Raw genomic sequence first — 18,768 nt, forward strand, 5'->3', positions numbered from 1 at the left:
GGCTGGGTGAGGCCAGGCTGGGCAGTGGGGCAAGCAGCAGGTGGTTAGAGAGGACAGTTAGGCCCTCAGTGCCCGCCCACTAGCCAGACACTCAGCCTGAAGCTGCAGTTTGCTGAAGCTGTGCCATTAAGATACCGGCGGCACCATGGACAGGCTGGCCTCACCATGCCCTTTGCCAGGCTACCCGCGGCCCTCTGTCCTTACATGCCTCCTGGTAAGTACCCTACTGATCCCCTCCCCCCTAAACCTTCCACCTGGAAGCGAGGAAAGAAGGCATAGCACATTTCCCTTGACCGTGCCTGGGATTTTGAGCTTGGGGCGGGCAGGTGGAGAGGAAGGGTGATTTAAAATCCCCGGAGATGCCAACTGGGGTCCTGATTATGATGATCACCCATATCCCTTCACTCCCAGCCTGGGGAGGAGGGCTGACTGGGGTGTTCCCTTGGGCAGGAAATGGAGGGGCTGGAGTGTCTGCTGGTAAGGGCTCATCTAAGGGTCACATGATCGATTCTTTCACTTTCTATTGCAGTTGCCCTTCCGTTTTGCTGTATTTTGCTTTGTTTCTCATCTCTGAAATACCTTAAAATGTTCAGCTCCCAAGTGACTGCAGAGTACCCCCTGTGGTGATGTGGTTGGGGAGGGAGGCCAGGTGATCTGTCAGATAGGGTTAGAAGCCCAGGCATTTAGCTCTAGACTCTCATCTAGCCCATATTTTCCTCATCTGTAAAAATTGGCACAAATCAGTGACTGTCGACCTTGAGCACTGTAAATGTTCTTGATTTTCTTTTATGAAAGTTCTGGATTTGCACCAAAATTAGTAACAATGTACTTAATTTCAGAGTAGCCACAGGTTCCTGAAAGCTAGGAGGATTACAAGTTTAGAGCCACTATGTAGATTCTGAGGTTCTTTTTGTTTTAACAGATTGTAAAGTCAGCTATAATCTCCAGGACACTCCAGGACAAAAAGAGGAAAAAGGCAGAATAAAATTTGACTAAGTGGAAAGATACACAGAATACTTTAAGAGAATGCAAAATAAGAAAAGGTATATAGAAAAAGATAAATATGACAGTGTTATAAAGACTTTTCTTTTAAAATTATAGTAGCTATTTTCCCATTATAATGTTTCTGTTAGGGAATATTGTAATGTGTGTATTTTCAGTTCATTTTACATTCATATAATGACACTTTGTAATATATTTATAGTCAACCCTTGGTTCCAATTGGACTTTTATGTATCTGATACTTTGTTGATGTAGTCCACAAACACTTTCCAAGTCCATACTCCCTGGGAATACAGAAATGAATGAGATTGGAGAGCCCATGTCCAATGGGAGAGACATGGGAAAGTAACGGTCCCTCTCAGCCTGGTCAGCCATACAACAGAAGGCGGTTAAGCCGCATCCCTGGCTGCTACCCACTCGATGTCAATAGCATCTCCTCTCCATCAGAACAATCAAAATTGTCTCCAGATGATGCCAGATGTCCCCTGGGGAGCCAGACTGCCCCAAATTGAGAACCACTGGATTAAGCGAAGCCAAATACCCCACTCTATCAATTCCTAATCATGTTCTTTGCAGTTCAAAGAGCCTAGAATGGGCGTGGGAGTCTGCAATTCAAGTCTTGAGTCTGTCGCAGTTTCTGTATGTTCTGCCTACTTACATTACCTGTTCAATGAAGGGTTACCTTTGATAATATCTGAGGACACATTTACCTCTTTGAACTTTGGCTATGAGTTGGTAAGCATTTCAGTACATTTTAGTTGAATGTATATTTAATCCCATGAGCTCTGTGTTCCATTGATAAGCTGCTGGCTGACGTGCTGCAGATCTCCCTAGAAATGGCTTCTTCAGTTGGAGACATGCCCCTACTCCTGTTATTTTAGTGTTTGTGCTGGAAGCCACCTTTCAGTCATGTCAACTGACAGTGTCCCAGTATACCCAATTCCTGCTAACAGTCCTTTCATTAATTGATGATTAGAAATTATTTTTCCTATCTTGTTTGAATTTATAGCAAATCTGAGGTCGGTAGCACAAGTGGCATAATCGCCAATTTAGAAGGGAGAGTAAGTAACTTGTTGAAGGCCACAGGAAGTTAGCGGTAGTGGCACTAAGATTTAAATCTTGCTCTGTGGTGCCTTTATTTTTCCCTCTAGTCAAATTGAGTTGCTATTAATCTCTCTCTCTCTCTCTCTCTCTCTCTCTCTCTCTCTCTCTCTCTCACACACACACACACACACACACACAGTAAAAACTTTGAAAAGCCTGTTTCTTTTTTCTTTCATGGTCACTGGTTTCTTTCAGGGCACTAGTATGTTGAATTGGAGGTGCTGGTGGAGGTAGTGGGAGGGAATAAAAACCCCGGCCCAAAGAGGCCGGTAGTCAAACTTCAGTTGAAGACATAAAAGTGCTCCTCAGGTCCTGCCAAGAAGCAGGAGCCAGGACCCGGGTCATAACATGAAAAAGGGGAAAACAGAGGTTTATTTGAGTGAGGCTTGAGCCCTGGGCTTCGAGGAGAAGCCTGCTCTGTTTAGCCTGGCCTGAGTCACGGTGGAACTGCTTGCAAGGTGCCTCTGTCCTTATGAAAGATGCCACTATAGGCCCCAAGCAGAGAACCCCAGAATGGTTCTTTTCATTTCCTCTTACTTTAAATATTTATCATTAAAATAGTAAGAAAAACTATGTCTTGAATGTTTCTTCCTCCCACATTGTCACTGCTGTCTTCTTTATTTGGGGTGGTCATGCCTTGTCCCTGAATCATTGTAATGACTAGCTGTGAAAATTACTGTGCATGCCCATCTTCCCCTGGGGTACTCTGCTCATCCTGACCGTGGTACTACTCTCCTACTTTAAAACTTCCCAAAACATCCAGTCAACTCAGCACAAACCCCGAGCTCCCTAGCTGGACCCTTTTCTTTACCATTCTAGCCGGGACTGTGTCTCATATCCCCAGAGCCATGCAGTCTGGGTATGTCATCTGTCCCAAAGTACCTCTTGAGTTTAGAGTGTCTCCCTTTCCTCTGGTAATCCTACTTAGTACTCACATCCAGTTTGGTGGTACATTTAGTGTCTTTTCCTGCTCCCTCTGGTATAGCCTTCAGTTGGTCCCCCAGCTCTCAGTTTCAGGACCATAGATTGCATTGCATTACAATTAGGCTTCTTGTCTACTAGCCTGCCTATAGTGGCTGGCACCTATATAAAGGAATGGAGGTGAAATTATTCCCTAAAATGTTAATAGATGTCAGAGTTTATCATTGATAATAATCTCCGTAGGACAACAGTGGTTTAGCGCCTGTTGGTTACCACCAATAGCAGTTTTGTACAATTAGAATAGATTTCAAGTCATTCAGACTTGAGTCTTAATCCTGGCTTCACCAATTAAAAGCTGTGAACACGTTTCTTAATTTCTGAGCCTCTATTTTTTTTAAATCATCTATAAAATGCAGAGGAAAATACCTAGATAGGAAAACGCTAAGCACTAAAGCTGATTACAGATCCCAGGAATTATTCTGTGGGTAGGGAGTGGCGATGAGAAAATGGCCAGCCTTGGTTCCCATCTGCTTGAGCAGGCAGATACCGAATGGGCCATGTCACTGCTGACCTGTGCTTTTCTTTTCCTACCTCGTAGATCCTGACGGCTTCTTTCCTGACATACCCCACACTCAGGACCCTTAGCCTGCAGCTCCATTCAGCTGTCACGGGCAGCTACATCTCTGGCACTTACTCCATCGTCTTTGTCAACTGTCCCAATGAGCAAATTGCCAGAGATATTGCCAGGTATGGTAAAGCTCCGAGTGGAGCTGCCTGATGCTCCAGAGGTGCTGCTTTTGGGCCTACTTTTTGTGTTGCTTCTGACAACTCTGTCCATCCAGCAGTGAACTACACCTTTATTTGCTTGGGGTGATATGAGAAGCACAGCTGAATGATCCCCTGGCAGATCTTAGTGCTGGGCCTGAAAATATTTTGAGTGGGGACATACAAGGTGTATGAGACCCAGATAGATGGCTTGTCCAAGGTGTCAAGATGAGAGGACAGTGGGAGCCTGCAGGTTGGGAATTTATGTCTCCTGATTCTCCAGCTTTCTTCTTGGAGATAGTCTCTTTGTTCAGCCCCAGAGGTGTTCACTATGGAAGCAATGAGCTGACCACTCTAAGAACTAGGCAAATTTCTAGGCACAACTATGGGATGGCAGGAAAAGCACTAGATCTGTCATCAGAACAGAATGAATCTTGGCTCTGACACTGAATAACTTTGTGGCTTTGAGTAAATTGCTTCCCTTCTTTAAGCATTAGCTTTCTGAATTATAAAATAGGATAAGACCATCTACCTTACAGGACTGTTGTGAGGATTAAGTGCTATGAAATAAGTATAGTCCTTAACCCAGTGACTTGAATGTATTAGTTCCTCAATAAATGTTATATCTGAATTTTGCCTCTTCATACCTCTTTATATTTGCAGCTTTGAAGAGTATAGTGGGGCTAGAGGGATTGGATTTGGCTTTTTGCTCCACAGCTCAGCATTCTTGAATCTACTCGTTGGAGAATAGCCTCCAAATTGTGGTCACAGGTTAATCTAGCGTGGATGGAAGAGAGGCAAACAGGCCTACTTTCCAGGATTTGTAGGAGAGTAATGCGTAAATGTTGGGGAGGGTCCCACAAATGTTAGCTGGCAGGACCCCCAGCTTTAACCACAGAGCCCATGAAGGGACCAGGTCTTCAATGCCAGTTTAGTGTTTTTTCTTCTCTAGCATTTAGAGTTTAGTCTGTTGCCTCTCAGTTCTGGTCCAGTTCAGCTCAGGTTCAGTTTGGTTCTGGTTATTGGCAAGGTTCTCATTGACAGACATATTCTAAACTGAAAAATCTCATGTTGGATACATGGTAAAAATCCCAAATGTTGAATCACACAGGTTCTTGGGTATCCTTTGCTGCCAGTACCACATGTGATCTTAGACAAGTCTCTTCTCTGGGCTTTGCTCTCATATATGGAGAGAGAATTGGCTTAGGCCAGGGTGACGAAAACTGATCCCTTCAGGCAGGTCACTTAAATGTGTGATGTGGGCTGGGGCATAATAATGGTGGTGGAAAGCAACACTTAGTCTTTCTGCTGGTTGGGAAGAAAGAGCAAGGGGAGCCCTGCTGATCTGAGAGGCACACGTCATGCCTGGAGGGAGTGGACGCCACAAGCTCTAGCTAGATGCGACCTCGTAGGACTGCAAGTCCAGTGTTACAAGACTCATTTTTCAGTGAGAAACTAGATAATTATATATCCAGATGTGAGATATCTTGATGATAAATATGGGTAACAAAGTTGAGATTTTTTAAAAATGCCATGAGAACCAAACCATGCATTTAGTCTGTGAACTAGAGGTCTATGAACGTTGCGGGTTCTCAAGGCCCTAAAAGCTGTACACTTCCTTCTGCTTTCCTCAGAAGAGCATGAGCTCCTGAGCCCCTGTGACTCACTGTTGGTCTTTTTAAAAGCAATTTTGATGCTTTATTTTTTATATGATACTTTATTATATAAAAATAATATATAATTTATATAATATGTAATTAATTTGTAAGAGCAAATATTTATCTAATAATAATTTATTATATAAAAATAAATAGTAATTAAAAATATGAGTCAATAATAAAGATTATTGATTATTCATCTATTAATCTAATAAAGGAAATAATTTTAAAGTCTTCAACAATAAGTTCCTCAAGTTAATTAAGTAGACTCCAATTTATAAGTAATTTGACACCTTTCCTAGAACACAGTACAGAAACCAAAGGCCTTTTCCTCCTATGTCCCAGCAACTCCACTATAAGCCATCAAGCACCTAAATATTTCTCGGGCCTCACAAATCTACAGTTGCCCAAAGTTGGTATTTGAAAGTTTTTTTTAACATATAAATGAGGAAGCAATATCAAAGAGACTAGACCAACTTCTGATGAGCTTAATGATGTGTAGCCAAAATGAAGCTGCACTGCAGGTCACCCACATCTCCTGTTCCCTGGCTCATTTGATATAGAGAAAAAACATAATCTATGCATCCTCTTAGTGACAGAGAACACAAAGTAGCAGCTACAGTGGTGACCAGATATGTAGACAAGGGGGTTTTGAAGATAAAAATGGGAGGTGTGCAGGTGATTACCTGGTGTTGGTAGAAGGTAGACATTTTCCGGAAGCCAGATCACTGAAGGAAACCATGAAATAGGGCTCCAGAGGCCTATTCTTAATCTATCTGCCTACCTACCTATCCATCCATCCATCCATCTGTATCTGCCTACTAGGTTTTTGTTTCTAACTTTTTTTTAAAGATTTATTTATTTATACAAGAACTGGGGTACAGGCCAGATACGCAGGAGGGTGAGGGGATTCACCAGAGACAGAACGGGAAACAGAACACGCAGAGGAATGAAATACACTGCTGAGGGGAGCAGCGGGCGAGACAGGAGCGGTCTGCTGTGCCACGAGGGTTGCTCCACGGCCGGCAGGAATAGAACCGGTGCTGCAGAGGTTGCAGACAGCTTCACAGCACTGCGCTCAACCGCCTGTGCCACCAGGAAGGCCCTGTTTCTAATTATTTATCTTGATATTTAAATTCAAAAAGTTCCAAGAGTAAAGGAACTTCTGCAGAGGTACGTGTTGGTGTCCCTCCTCCCACATCCCTGCCATAGGACTTTTTGAAGAACACAGTCCTCCCCCTTCTGCCTCCTTCTGCCCAAGGACAGGTTGCTGTGATCAGTCACCTGGGACTTCAGGCGCAGAGAGTGGAAAGGGCCTGTGAGGCATGCCACCCACTGAATCATCTCAGTGGATGATTAAGCAAGCAAGACTTGCAGCATTTGCTTAAACAAATATGTACCATATGCCTCTCTTTACAGGCAGGGATTTATTTAGCTCCTGGAACTTTCCAAGGGAATGAGGGTGGTAGTTAATGAGGAGCCTTAAATAGAGCACTGTTCAGCTTGAGACTGAAGGGAAAGTAGGTCAGTTCTCTTGGCAGCAGCTGAAGGGAGGAGGGATCAGGAAACTGGGTTTTATTTGGCAGGATCCAAACACTTCAAAGAATAGAGTACCCAACCCCCTTGACTACCTGAGACCTGAGAAAGGTGGTCAGGGACTACCTGATTCTGAGGGCTTGAGGTTTATGGCTTGGGAACACTTCTTTGGTTTGGTAACTTGGTGGTGCTCCTGTTTCTGTGACACCTATATCAGTGCAGGAACATTTTATTGAGTTCACCATGCTCTGCACAAGAATTAGAGACTAGCAGACCAGGGGTACCAGCTTGTGGTCTGTCAAAAAAAAAAAAAAAATCTTAAGAGACCTGCAAAGGTGATGGCTCTACTCTTAGGACTGTGGTAGAATCCTTTACAAAAGCAAGAAGTGAAAAGCGCCTATATTTGCCAAAGACAAACACAAGAAATGATGCTTTTTTTTTTGCTTTACCTGTAGTAGAGTTGGGCATCTGCAGATCAGCAGTACTGTCAGCTAGATACACATCTGAGAGATAAAAGCAGAAGATGGTGTTGGGTGTGAACCAAGGAGTTCTTGGTGGTGAAAAGGGTTGGAAAGCACTGACTGCCCCCGTCCTCTCATTGTACAGCAGGAGTCAGTCTGAAAGACAGAGGGTCCGCCTACCTTGGATAGGTGCTCAAATACTCCTGAACTGAAGGAACTTGCATAATGTCACTGCCATCCTCCTGCAGGGCCCAGAGGGAATCTAGGCCATCTTCTCATCTAGTGTTATTAATTCCCACCACCTAAGCCAAACAGGGCCATCCTTAAAACTGCCTTCTCAGCTGCAGTTGAGGGACTTATAAATAAGTCTGGGAGGGACTTATAAATAGCTGTCTTCAGAGCTCCGTGCACAGTGATTATGGCTTTTGTTGTCTATCTGATTGGCTATCTACTTAGACTTGGGTTTCCTGGACAATTCCCAGAAACCCCTGTTCCCCAACCCTTTTCTTGAGATTCTGGACACTTAACTCGGCAACTGTTTCCCTCTTTGCTTTAGGGCTGTCCTGGATAAGAAGCTGGCTACCTCTGTGAATATCCTGCCCAAGGCATCTTCCCTGTGAGTTTTGGTCAGTGGAGGGGTGTGGGAGTGCTAAGTGGGGTCCTGGCTGGGGGAAAGAACATTGAATCAATGGGGAATTGTCAAAGAACAACTCAGAGGTATTTAAGTAATCAGCTCACTGTTGATTTGTATTCAGAGGAAATCAACCAGTGGATTTATATCACCCAACAGAAGCAACAGTAGGCCGTTTATAGAGAGGGCAGGACAAACTACAGTTTAGGGACAGTGAATCTTGTTCACACACACTGTTTAAATCACCTAGCTTGCTGCTAGGAAAGATAGACCGGGTATTCCATCTCTGAGAAAGCTGACTAGGGAGAGTGAAAATAACTGCCATTTGTGTTAGATTCCGAGAAAGTTGAGAGTTGAGCATGAGTGACAGGCTTTTATTGTGCACTCCCTGCCTTTCATTTCACTCACACTTCACTTTAGTTACACCTGTGTGCACCATTGCCCTCACTGAATATTTCAGCATCCCTGTGCTAGCATGGAGGGTTTGTCTTGTGCTTTAATCTCTCTGATCATCTTTTTTGTTTTTTTTTAATAGAGGCATGTTTTATTTATTTAGTTATTTGCTTGCTTGTTTGTTTTGTTTATACATGACTGGGCACAGTCAGAAGCGCGGGAGGGTGAGAGAATTCACCAGAGCCAGAGCGGGGAGTAGAGCAGGCAGAAGGACCGAAGTACACTGCTGAGGGGAGCAGCGGGCGGCAGGAGAGGTCTGCGCGCCATGTGGGACCCTCCTCCGGTGGCTGGGGAGCAGCCGGGGATCGAACCAGCGCCGCAGAGGCCGCGGGCAGCTTCGCAATCCAGCACTCAACTGCTGCGCCACCAGGGAGAACCTCTGATCATCTTGTTTTTTATCTCATACCACTCGTGGAATAGAGAAGGGTGGGAGGAAGCGGGGAAGAGAAAAATAAATAATCTGCTTTAAAAGTTAAAACAGAAAAGTGCTGTCTAATTTAAGCTCCTCACTCCCTCCAGTGGTGTCATTCCCTCTTCCTCTGTAGCTGTGGCCCCCAAATCTGGCTCTGCTTTAACTCTGTTCTAGATCTGCTCAATATCCTGGATGGTGGGGCTTGGGCTCTGAGTTTTTCATAAGTTATGTAGGTGAGTCACATAAAGCTAGTGTGGGAACCAGAAGAGAATTTTAGCCTAGCATTCCCTTCAGCTGTCCATCCTCCTTCACAATTGATCCTTTTACCTCAGCAATGTGAGACAGAGAAAGCCTATGGCCTAGGTTGTTTTAGATTTTATTTAGGCCACTGAAGATCATTCTCAGGACAAATTTCTTTTTCATCCTATGACACTGTTCTCATACTCTTCTGAAGATTGTTGCTGGCTTTATTTTTAACCTTTGGACTTGTTTCCTTATCTTATAAGCCTCCCTTCATCTGTGAAGCCTACTTGCCTTTTTATTTATCCATTTGTGGGCACTCAACTTTGAGAGCCAGTGATGCAAGTAGCACCAGTGCAGTGGGTAGAGCGTGACCTGGAAACAGTTGAGTATAGGATGAGCATTGAAAGGCTGGAGATGCCCGGTTTGGAGGAGAGAAAACCCAGGAGTTTCTGCAGGGTTGTCTGAGGTAATTCTTCAGGTGGAGGTTGAAAAAATAAGTGGATGGCAAATGCTGGCACACCCTAAAAACCATCTCATGTGAAAGCCGTTAGGGTAGGTCAACTTCTTCAAGAGATGGTGAGCCTCTTACTTCCAGGAATGTACGGTGTGTCACAAGCAGGTATCAGAATGGTTGCACTATATGAGCTGTGAGGCCTTGTCTAACTCTGTACTTTTTTATATGAGATTGAAAAGATTTTAAAGTTTCCACCTGAGGAGAGTCACCAAATTGGGCCAGGTTTGACATTTGATTAGACTTGTCTTGTGAACATTATAATTTGGTTTTGTTTTTCTCGCCAGGTACTTTTGGAATGGAGAGATAGAAGAAGCCACTGAGATCCTGTTGGTGAGTGAGAAAGGAGGTATAGGGCGGATCCTTGAAAGAGAAAATATAAGACCAGACCTCTTTCCCAAGTTCTCTCCCAGGTTCCAATTAAGAATGAGCAAAGATCAGCTGATTGAGGTTCTTGTCCCACATACGATGCCCTAGGTTAACCAGTGAGCTTGCGGCAGGGCCTGCCGACCTGGAGGAATTCTGCTCTAAATGGCTGGATGATGAGCAGCTGCAGTGCCAGGCTGAGTTTTTAATAAAGCAGTGGTTTTTTTTTTTTCTTTTATAGTTAATAAAGACAAAGACTTCCAGGGTCCATGTGCTGTCCAGCTACATCAGGTAATGCCAGCATTTCTTCTCCATGGGGACATGCTGGGGACTAAGTGAGTGAGCTTGGAAGACAGGAGATCTAGAGTCCAGTCACCAATCTTCATCTACCCTGCATGTGTCCCTGTAAAATCAGAGGCTGGAGTGAGTGAGTTTAAAGCAGAAGTTCTCAAAATTCACTTAAGAATATCATTGACAAAGTGGTAAAAATCATTTTACCACTTTGAGCAAAAAGGTCTCAGGATCACTTCACACTTTCAAAAATGACAGAGGACCCTAAAGAGCTCTGTTTGTGGGGGTTATATCAAAGTTTACTGAATTAGAACTTTTAAAATATTTTTAGTTCATTTAAAGTAACAATAAAAACTATTACCTATTAACATAAATAATGCATTTTATGGAAAGTAATCATATTAAAAATAACAACAGAAGAGTGAGAAGAATGGCATCATTTCACATTTTTGCAAAATCTGACTGTAGCAAGGCTAGATCTTTTCAGAAGCATCTTTAATATGCTTGTGGCAGTGATAAATTCAGGTTTTCTTTTCTTTTTTAATATTTATTTATTTATACAAGAACTGGGGTACAGGCCAGATGCGCGGGAGGGTGAGAGGATTCACCAGAGACAGAGCGGGGAGCAGAACAGGCAGACTGACGAAATACACTGCTGAGGGGAGCAGCAGGGAGACAGGAGAGGTCTGCTGCGCCATGTGGGACTCTCGCCAGCCGGCTAGGATAGAACCCACACTGCAGAGGCTGCGGACAGCTTCACAGTGCAGCGCTCAACCTCCTGCGCCACCAGGGAGGCCCTAAATTCAGGTTTTTGAAACTCAGTTTTTCCTTGAAAACAAGAATTTTTTCACTGGCAACAAATTATATAAATTGTCCTCATTTGAGTAATGCACTTACTCTGTTGATACTTCAGAAAATATCTAATACTGAAATCTGAAAGTAAAAATGGTGTTTCCTAAAAAAAAAGTCGAGTTTAGCTTGTGACTCAGACAAGTTTAAGATAACAGTGAACTTAACTATACAGTTAAGTACTTTGTATACTTCCCATTTTGCCACACAAAATAATAAAATATAATTCTTAATAATTTCTACCACTTTGTCAAGGATATTCTTAAGTGAATTGGATTTTTTTTTTTATATGCACACATGTGGCAGTGAAGATTATGGTATCAGCAGGGAGGGGCGCGTGCTTTTGTGTGGTCATGTGCTCAGGGGTCAGCAGTTCAGCCCCTTACAGCTTTTACATCATCAGTGTAAATGTCAATATCCGGAAAGGATAAATAGCAGACTAGTGTTATCATGAAAATAATCTCAGCCTCATGAGTCTCCTGAGTCTTGGAATCCCAAGGATCCATGGTTTACTTGGAGAACCTCTGGTCTAAGTCCTCATCACTCAAGGTGTGGTCCCGGAATAACTGGATTGCCTGGAGGCTTGCTAGCATTGCGCAAGCTCATGCTCACCCAAAGCTGTTGAGTCAAGCTACAGCTTAACAGGTGATTCCTTAAAAGCTTGAGAAACCCTGGTCTAAAATAGGGATCTTGGCAGACTACACACTATAATCACTTGGGACATTTTTCAAATTTCCCATAGAAGCTCCATCTTGGATTCTTCTGGAGTGGGGCTCAGGGGTGGTGTTCTTCAGAAGTACCCAGACTGACTCTGCTGTGCCGCCAGGGATGTAGGTCATGTATCTGGATAAAACCCTTTTTTATCACTTCCTAGGGAACCAGGATCTGTACTATCTGGCTACACCCATGTCTCAACTCTAGAACCACCTTTGGTAGAACCAGCACTGTGGAGAAATGACAGCTTAATTGGTGAGGGACAACTTTAGGGTTAAGAAAGCAAACCCCAGAACTTGACCTCCAGGGTTAAGTTCTGGCTTCTCCACTTGCTAATTGTAGCATAAGTGTTTGCAGATTACTTACACTTTATGTGCCTCAGTTGCCCCTTCTGTAGTGTGGACTGTACCTGCGTTGGGATGCACATTGGAGTACACTGATGTGAAGTGTACATCATCTCAGCATGAAGTGTTGAAAGTATCTTATTCTGTGTATCTGAATACTGTATTCAAACATATGCTGAATGTCTGCTTATAAAAATACATAACACTGGCCCAGATGTCCTTGAAATAACTTAAACAAATGCATTATACTCAGGTACTGGATAAAACTATCCACTTCTCCAGACATTTAAATGCCATGTTGTGATTTACTAAACATGCCATCTCGTGAAAACTTTATAATGCAACATTCAGAGGAAAGGAAGTAGAGGATTGTTACCCCTGTTTGGCAGATGGGAGACTAAGGCCTAGGGTCTCATGTTTCCTTGGTGTAGAAAGTGTAGAAAGATACCTTGTGTGCTGAGGGCCAGGCAGAAGAAACAGGCAGAAGGGATTTGCCTGAGGATTTCCTGAGGATTTGGAGGGTCAAGGAAAAGATCCCTTGGAAAAAGTCAGTGGTTGAGTTGGGCCTTAAGATGTAGAGAGGCTTTCGACTGATAACAGGAGCAGAGAGAACTTGCTAGGTAAAGAAGAGAATACAGAATTACTGGGGAAGGGGAAGGGGTCTCGTGGGGGAAGGCACAGTGATGATGTGGGATAATCAAGAGAGTAGCTGACATTTAATGAATGTATACAAGTGCCAGGATCATGCCTGCAGTATAGTGCTTATTACATTCTTTCATTTACTCCTCAGCCATCCAGTCAGGTCGGTGCTGCCCTACCTGCTTCTGTAGGGTCTTTAGAGAAATGAAGTGATTTCTCCATGGTTTCAAAGCTAGGAAGAGACTAGTAAGACCTAGAACTTGAAACTGCCAGTGATCTCTGAAGCCATCTGTCCCAACTCCCCACTAGGTGCAGGTGGGAAACAGAGGACCCGGAGTGGCAGCCATGGGGCTGATAGGTGGCTGTGTAGATTGCAGAGGGCCTGGCATGAGGCTGACCAGTTGGATTTGAGCCCATGGGCTGATTTTAATCATGGTTATTCACAAGATTCTGCTTTCTTTCCAAAGGTTGGTACATCCTTTTGAGATCCCAGAGGTCTTCAGTCTTCCCATGGACCAAGGAGACATGCACTATTTAAAGTGGCTGGAGGAGGGCATGGGGGAGGACTGAGCACCCTGCTCGCTGCCTCTAGCCTCATCAGTGTACTCCGGGGAAGGGGATGCCTCTTCCTGCCACCTAGCTTCCCTGGATTCCATGTTTCTGTCAGTGCAGAGGAACTAAATAACTGTGGAGGCTGAAGGTTGGAGCCTCCTGTGGCTGAAAGACCCCAGTGGGACTTACCCTGAGTGCTTCATGCTTAAAGGTGCCCCCAGGGGAGGGAAGACAAGGATGGTTGTATATAGGGACTCGGGAGGTAAGCGGCAGTGAGGGTAGGTTGTCATCTTCTCTACAGTCACTGGACCTTCCTCAGGGTCCAATGGATGCAACTACCCTCCTGCTTCTCATGAGTGTGGGTCTGTGGCCTGTTCACCTGGGTTGGTAGGTTGAATGCCGTCTTCTAGGGGACTGGCGAATGCTTTATGCAAAAGGATGAAATGCTAATAGTTGAATTTTGGGAACACACACACAGGATTATTTCTTCTAAAGGTGGTGTATAACTCCTGAGTCCTCAGGAAGCAGGACTGGGAATGGCCTTTCATGAATGTGTGTAGGACAAGGGAATATACACAGCCTCATAGACTTGGGAGTAAGTCTTGACCCCTAGCCTGAATGTGACCCATTAGAGGGTGCTGGTGCCTGGCTCAATGGAGGCGCAGGTTTTGCACCTACCATACTCACCTTTTCACTTGAGCCTTGAACCTAAGCCTTCTATGGCAGGAAATAACCCCGGGAAATTGCTAGATCAGTCTTTCACACTTGCTCACAGAACCCAAGTGCTGACAGGAGGTGCCTTGGGATTGTGGGGGTCGGGGGCTCCCCACTCACACTGCAGCTGGTACTATTGTGCTGCTTTGTTTTTTATGTTGTGAGCTTCAAGATTGCATTTGTTTTCGTTTTATCATTTTTCTTGAAAGTTTGTAAGCCAGTTGTCTAAGCTAGTCTCCTCTTTATAGATTATTATAGGAAACTCAAGGATTTCAATAACTAAGCTTTCTCTACAGTCCACAGGTACTTTCTAATTTATGGAATTGGCAAAATCCAACTTTTTCCTTGAACTGTCATGTGGGATGAATTCCAAGGAGATTTTTCTTTCTCGCTGTAGCCTTCATTGGGTCATTTTCGTGCCTGCCACACATATTAGAAACTCTTTCTTGGTGGCCTTGGCCTCAGTGACACAGCTGACTATAGGAGGGGTGAGGATGCCAGCTCTCCCTGCCAGGTCCCATCCTAGATTCTTAACATTATTTGATTTCCATGCCTCACCTCATTGCTATCTTCATTTTGCAGATGAAACCTAAGATCAGAGAGCATCAGATGCTTAAAACAAGTGACAGAGTTAGGCTTTGAGCCCACGTCCGATGCTCTCATTGCCTCTTTTTTCAAAGAGGTTGGATATAACCTTCATTGGCCAAAGAGCCACCGAACCTGCTGTAGCTACCTGTAAAGGGAGAGTTATTAGTTCTTAAAACTTCTATGTAGTCAGTTGGTCTGGCATTTAAAAATACATTGCACTGTTTATCTTTCCCCACAGATCAGGAGACTGGTAATAGCATCTTCATTCTACAGACCAGGGAACAGAGAGGAGTTCAATGATTTTTAGGCTCTATGTGCCTCCAGTACATGATTTGAACCCTCTCCTGCACCTCCTCCCAGAATGCTGTGGAAGCTGGGGCCAGGGCCCAGATTAGTGTTTGCATGTATGAACTCCTTCCCAGCATTTCTCTTTCTGAATCCAGCATCCCCAGAAAAAATCAGGTGAGAAGTGAGAAAAAGCATTATAATTATCTGTGAATACTAATGTTTAAAAGTACAGAGATGTTACTGGTTTAGAGAAATCCACCTTCAGCAAATAGAAAATAAGTACAAAGCACTGACGTGCAGAGTTAAGGTGAAGAGAACCAAGACAGGAGCATGTAGAGAGACAGACTAGCACTAAATCAGTCTCGCTTGGGATCACTGCCTTGTCACAAGCGCGTGAGCATGCTGTTGCCCTGCCTGCTGCAAACCGTGTTATTCTTGGAAATAAGTTTTTACACATAGTATTCTTTATACAAATCCTTTGAATAGTGTTCAAAGAAATAAGGTTGGGGAACAAAATAAATACTGATTTGACAATTTTGACCCGATTCTGTGTACTGTTAACCTTGCTAGGATATCTGAATATTATCCCATGATGAACATTCCCTGATGTTTCCTAAAATTTAAATATTCCGTATAGGCTACAGTTCTTCGTAACTACTACTAAGCATAGAATTCCTGTTTGTTAAAACAGTGTTTTCAGATATCTATAATGAGGAGAGAGTGTGAAGAATGAAATATTTTAGTAACTTAAGACTGAGCGAATTACTGAGATTTCTAATATCTTGCTTCTAAATTCCAAAGCTAAAGATCTGTACACACTGAGCCAAACCACAAAGCACCAGGCACGCTCCAGCCCAGGGAGGACCACTGGTCTCATGGTAGCACTGGGGCTGGGACCCAGGTCTCTTGGCACCTGTGCCATCCACTCCGGTCCAGTTCATTGATTCAGCCCCGAGACTCAACTTCCGCTCTCCCCTGGCTCCCGCTATGGTTTTGTTCTGAGGGCAGTTAAAGGGCTGAAGCAGAAGGAATGAGAGAAGAAAGTGGGAGCCACATTAAGGCACACTTTGGGCCACATTAAGGGACAGGCCCCTGAAACTGCAGAATGTTGAACCCATGACCTTCACCTCCCTGTAGCTGGCTTTTCCTAGCCCTTCATGTCTCTTTTTCCCCAAACTGCCTCAGGTTTAGGAAAATTTAGTCACATGTAGATGTGATGGGTTCCCTCTCCACCGAGGAGCTAGCTGAATACGGCAGGGGTTACCTAGCACTGAGGGCAGAAACTGAAGCCCGAAGCCTGACCAAAGTGGGCAGGCTACAAGCAGCAGAGCCAGGTCTAGAACGCATTTCCTACTTCTAGGATTGCGTTGCCTGTGTGCCGACTATGCAAAATTTGATAGTGCCTGCACTTAAGTATTTAATAGGCTCTGTTTCTAACGTTCCACCTTTCACTTCTCTGTGGCCTTCAGCTACTGTTCTTGTCTCCATGGGTCAGGTACTCACAGTAGAAAAAGATTCCACATCCTCCTGTGGTAAGGGGGAGAACACTGCCGAGAATGGTAGGCAGTGAGGGGGTGGTATGGTGGCCAGAGAGAGGATGGGTCCTGCCATTCCACCTCTACCTTCAGGAAACCAAGACAAACCAGAGCCAATTCCTCCTGCCATCCAACAGCTGAGAGTTCTCTAGGGGGAACGCCTGCAATTTTCCAAAGGGAGTTTTTAAATAGTAAATCAGACACATTAATTATAACTTTAATATAACAAATGTTATTAAAAGCAGCAATTCAAAACCATAAATCTTCTCAAAGGTGCACAAGGTTATCATAAGGTCAGTTGGCAGTAACACAGCTATTTTCTGCTATGAATGAAACACCGGGTGGAGTCAGGGTGACCTTGCTAGTAGGCCTTATGCTGACTTCCCGAGGGGGGGAGGCACTTGCCCCACCCCTTCGCCTCTTCAAGCCTAGAGCTCCTGGGGCTGAACAGGCAAGGGGCAGATGCCCTGACAGCCCTGCTCCTTGGTGCGTCCTCAGAAGCCCAGAAAGGCTTTGGGAGGCTGCTGTGCTCCAAAGGCAGGCTGGAAGCCCTGGAGTGGAGCCCAGGTCCCACGCTCCTACTGTACTGGGGTCTGGTTTCTCAGCTCCCCTTATACCTGGCCCCCCTTGGAGGTTCAGTGGCAGCAGCGGTGGGGCAGAGAAGGGGAGATGGTGCCCAAACCCACTCGTCCCTACCTGGCCCATGCCAGGGAAGGGAGGGAAGGGAGTGGGCCATGCCCAGGAGCCAGGTCCCTCTTGAAAGGCACTAGAGGAGCTGAGGTTTGAGGCAAAGGGCATCTGAACTATCCCAGGGATGCCGAGTGCACACAGGTGTGGAGGGGTCAGCCTAATCACAGGAAAACCTCACTGTTCTGCCACCTTTACCTTGCAGCTGTCAACCTGGCAAATCCAGCCAAGCTGGTGGCCCAGCAGCAGTTGGCAAGGCCAGTCCCATGTGGTGCAGTGACCCCACCCCCCCCAACTCCCCAGTCAAGGCACTTCTTTCCATTTTCCAATCTAGTGAGTCAGTTTCTAATATCTGGAAGCAGCAAAAATGAGGGGTTTCCTTCCCCTCCCATTTTTGGTTTCCATCCAGACAGGTTCAAGTTTGAATGCTGGTTCTAGGAATTCTACTTATACTCCCACTGATAAAAGCTTCTCATTGAGGGGACTGATGGACAGAGAGGACCTTTAAAAACCCCAACCTGTCCCAAAAATGATTGTCAATTTTAGGGCTGGGCAAGGGATGAAAGGAAGAGGGTTGGGGACCCCTGTGCTTCCCTGTGGGGTCAAAGCTGGTTTATGAGTTCGAAGAAGGGGGCAGAGGCTGGAATTTCACATTCAGTGGCAGCACAAGGCTGTGGAAGAGGGAGGGCCGCAGGCAGAACAGGACCAGGCTGGCCTCGGGGTGTATGTGGGGGGTGTGAACACCTGGGGGTGAAAGCACACATGGAGAGAAGCTTGTGGGAGTGAATGTGTATTGGTGTGTGTGGTGGCTCTGGGGTGAGGTCTGTCGAGGGGGCAATTGGCATTACTTGGCTTCCTGTCCTCTCACTTCCTCTCCCTTTCCCACAGGATTGTTGTAAGGCTAGGCCCAGCTCCTAAGCTGGCAACTAAAAGGGGGTGTGACCAAGGAAAGGACCAATTCTGGGACCTCAGAAGCTGACACTGCAGCCCTGACTCTCAGCCTTAATAACTGGACTCTGGTGCCTTCTGCAGTAGACCCAGCCTCAGATCCTGATGGTGCAGGGTCCCAGCGACACTGGCTTCCACGGAGGCATCCGCCCTCATTTGCCCCCTCTTTCCGAGGGCAGGTGGGTTATCAGGCTGGTGGGTGAGGCCTCCTCTTGCCCACCTTCACCCGTGCTTTCTCAAAAGTTTCTGTCTCACAGTGCGCCCCTGGGAGCACTGATGCCTCACAGCCAGGTGCTCATGACAGCCACACACACATAGGATGTGTGATCACACCCAGAGGGGGAGAAAGTGCTAACGGGACACAGAATTGGGGGACAGAGAGAGATTCAGGCTTCAAGAAAAGGTCACAAACCCAGAGGAGCAGATACCCAGTTTGAGGGGGTGGGGAGTGTGTGGGGACACTGAGAAATGGCAGTGAGACCTGGGAGACACAGGACAGGGGTGAGCAGCCTGAGGGGGCCTGAGGCAGAATTGGCGCTGCAGAGGCGCAGGCCTT

At 45.3% G+C, this 18,768-nt stretch overlaps 1 protein-coding gene across 1 annotated transcript; it reads left to right on the forward strand.

Annotated features, from left to right (window-relative positions):
• Nucleotides 1–145: 145 nt before the first annotated feature.
• LOC311173070 (protein CutA homolog) lies at nucleotides 146–13,470 on the forward strand (the record flags this gene model as incomplete). The annotated part of the gene is made up of 6 exons (XM_084236797.1): nucleotides 146–214; nucleotides 3,626–3,774; nucleotides 8,004–8,063; nucleotides 9,985–10,030; nucleotides 10,305–10,354; nucleotides 13,368–13,470. 6 exons carry the CDS (start codon nucleotides 146–148, stop codon nucleotides 13,468–13,470), a joined length of 477 nt encoding a protein of 158 aa, XP_084092923.1.
• Nucleotides 13,471–18,768: the final 5,298 nt, after the last annotated feature.

Source organism: Talpa europaea (assembly GCF_964194135.1).
Source record: "Talpa europaea genome assembly, chromosome: 7".
Lineage (NCBI taxonomy): Eukaryota > Metazoa > Chordata > Mammalia > Eulipotyphla > Talpidae > Talpa > Talpa europaea.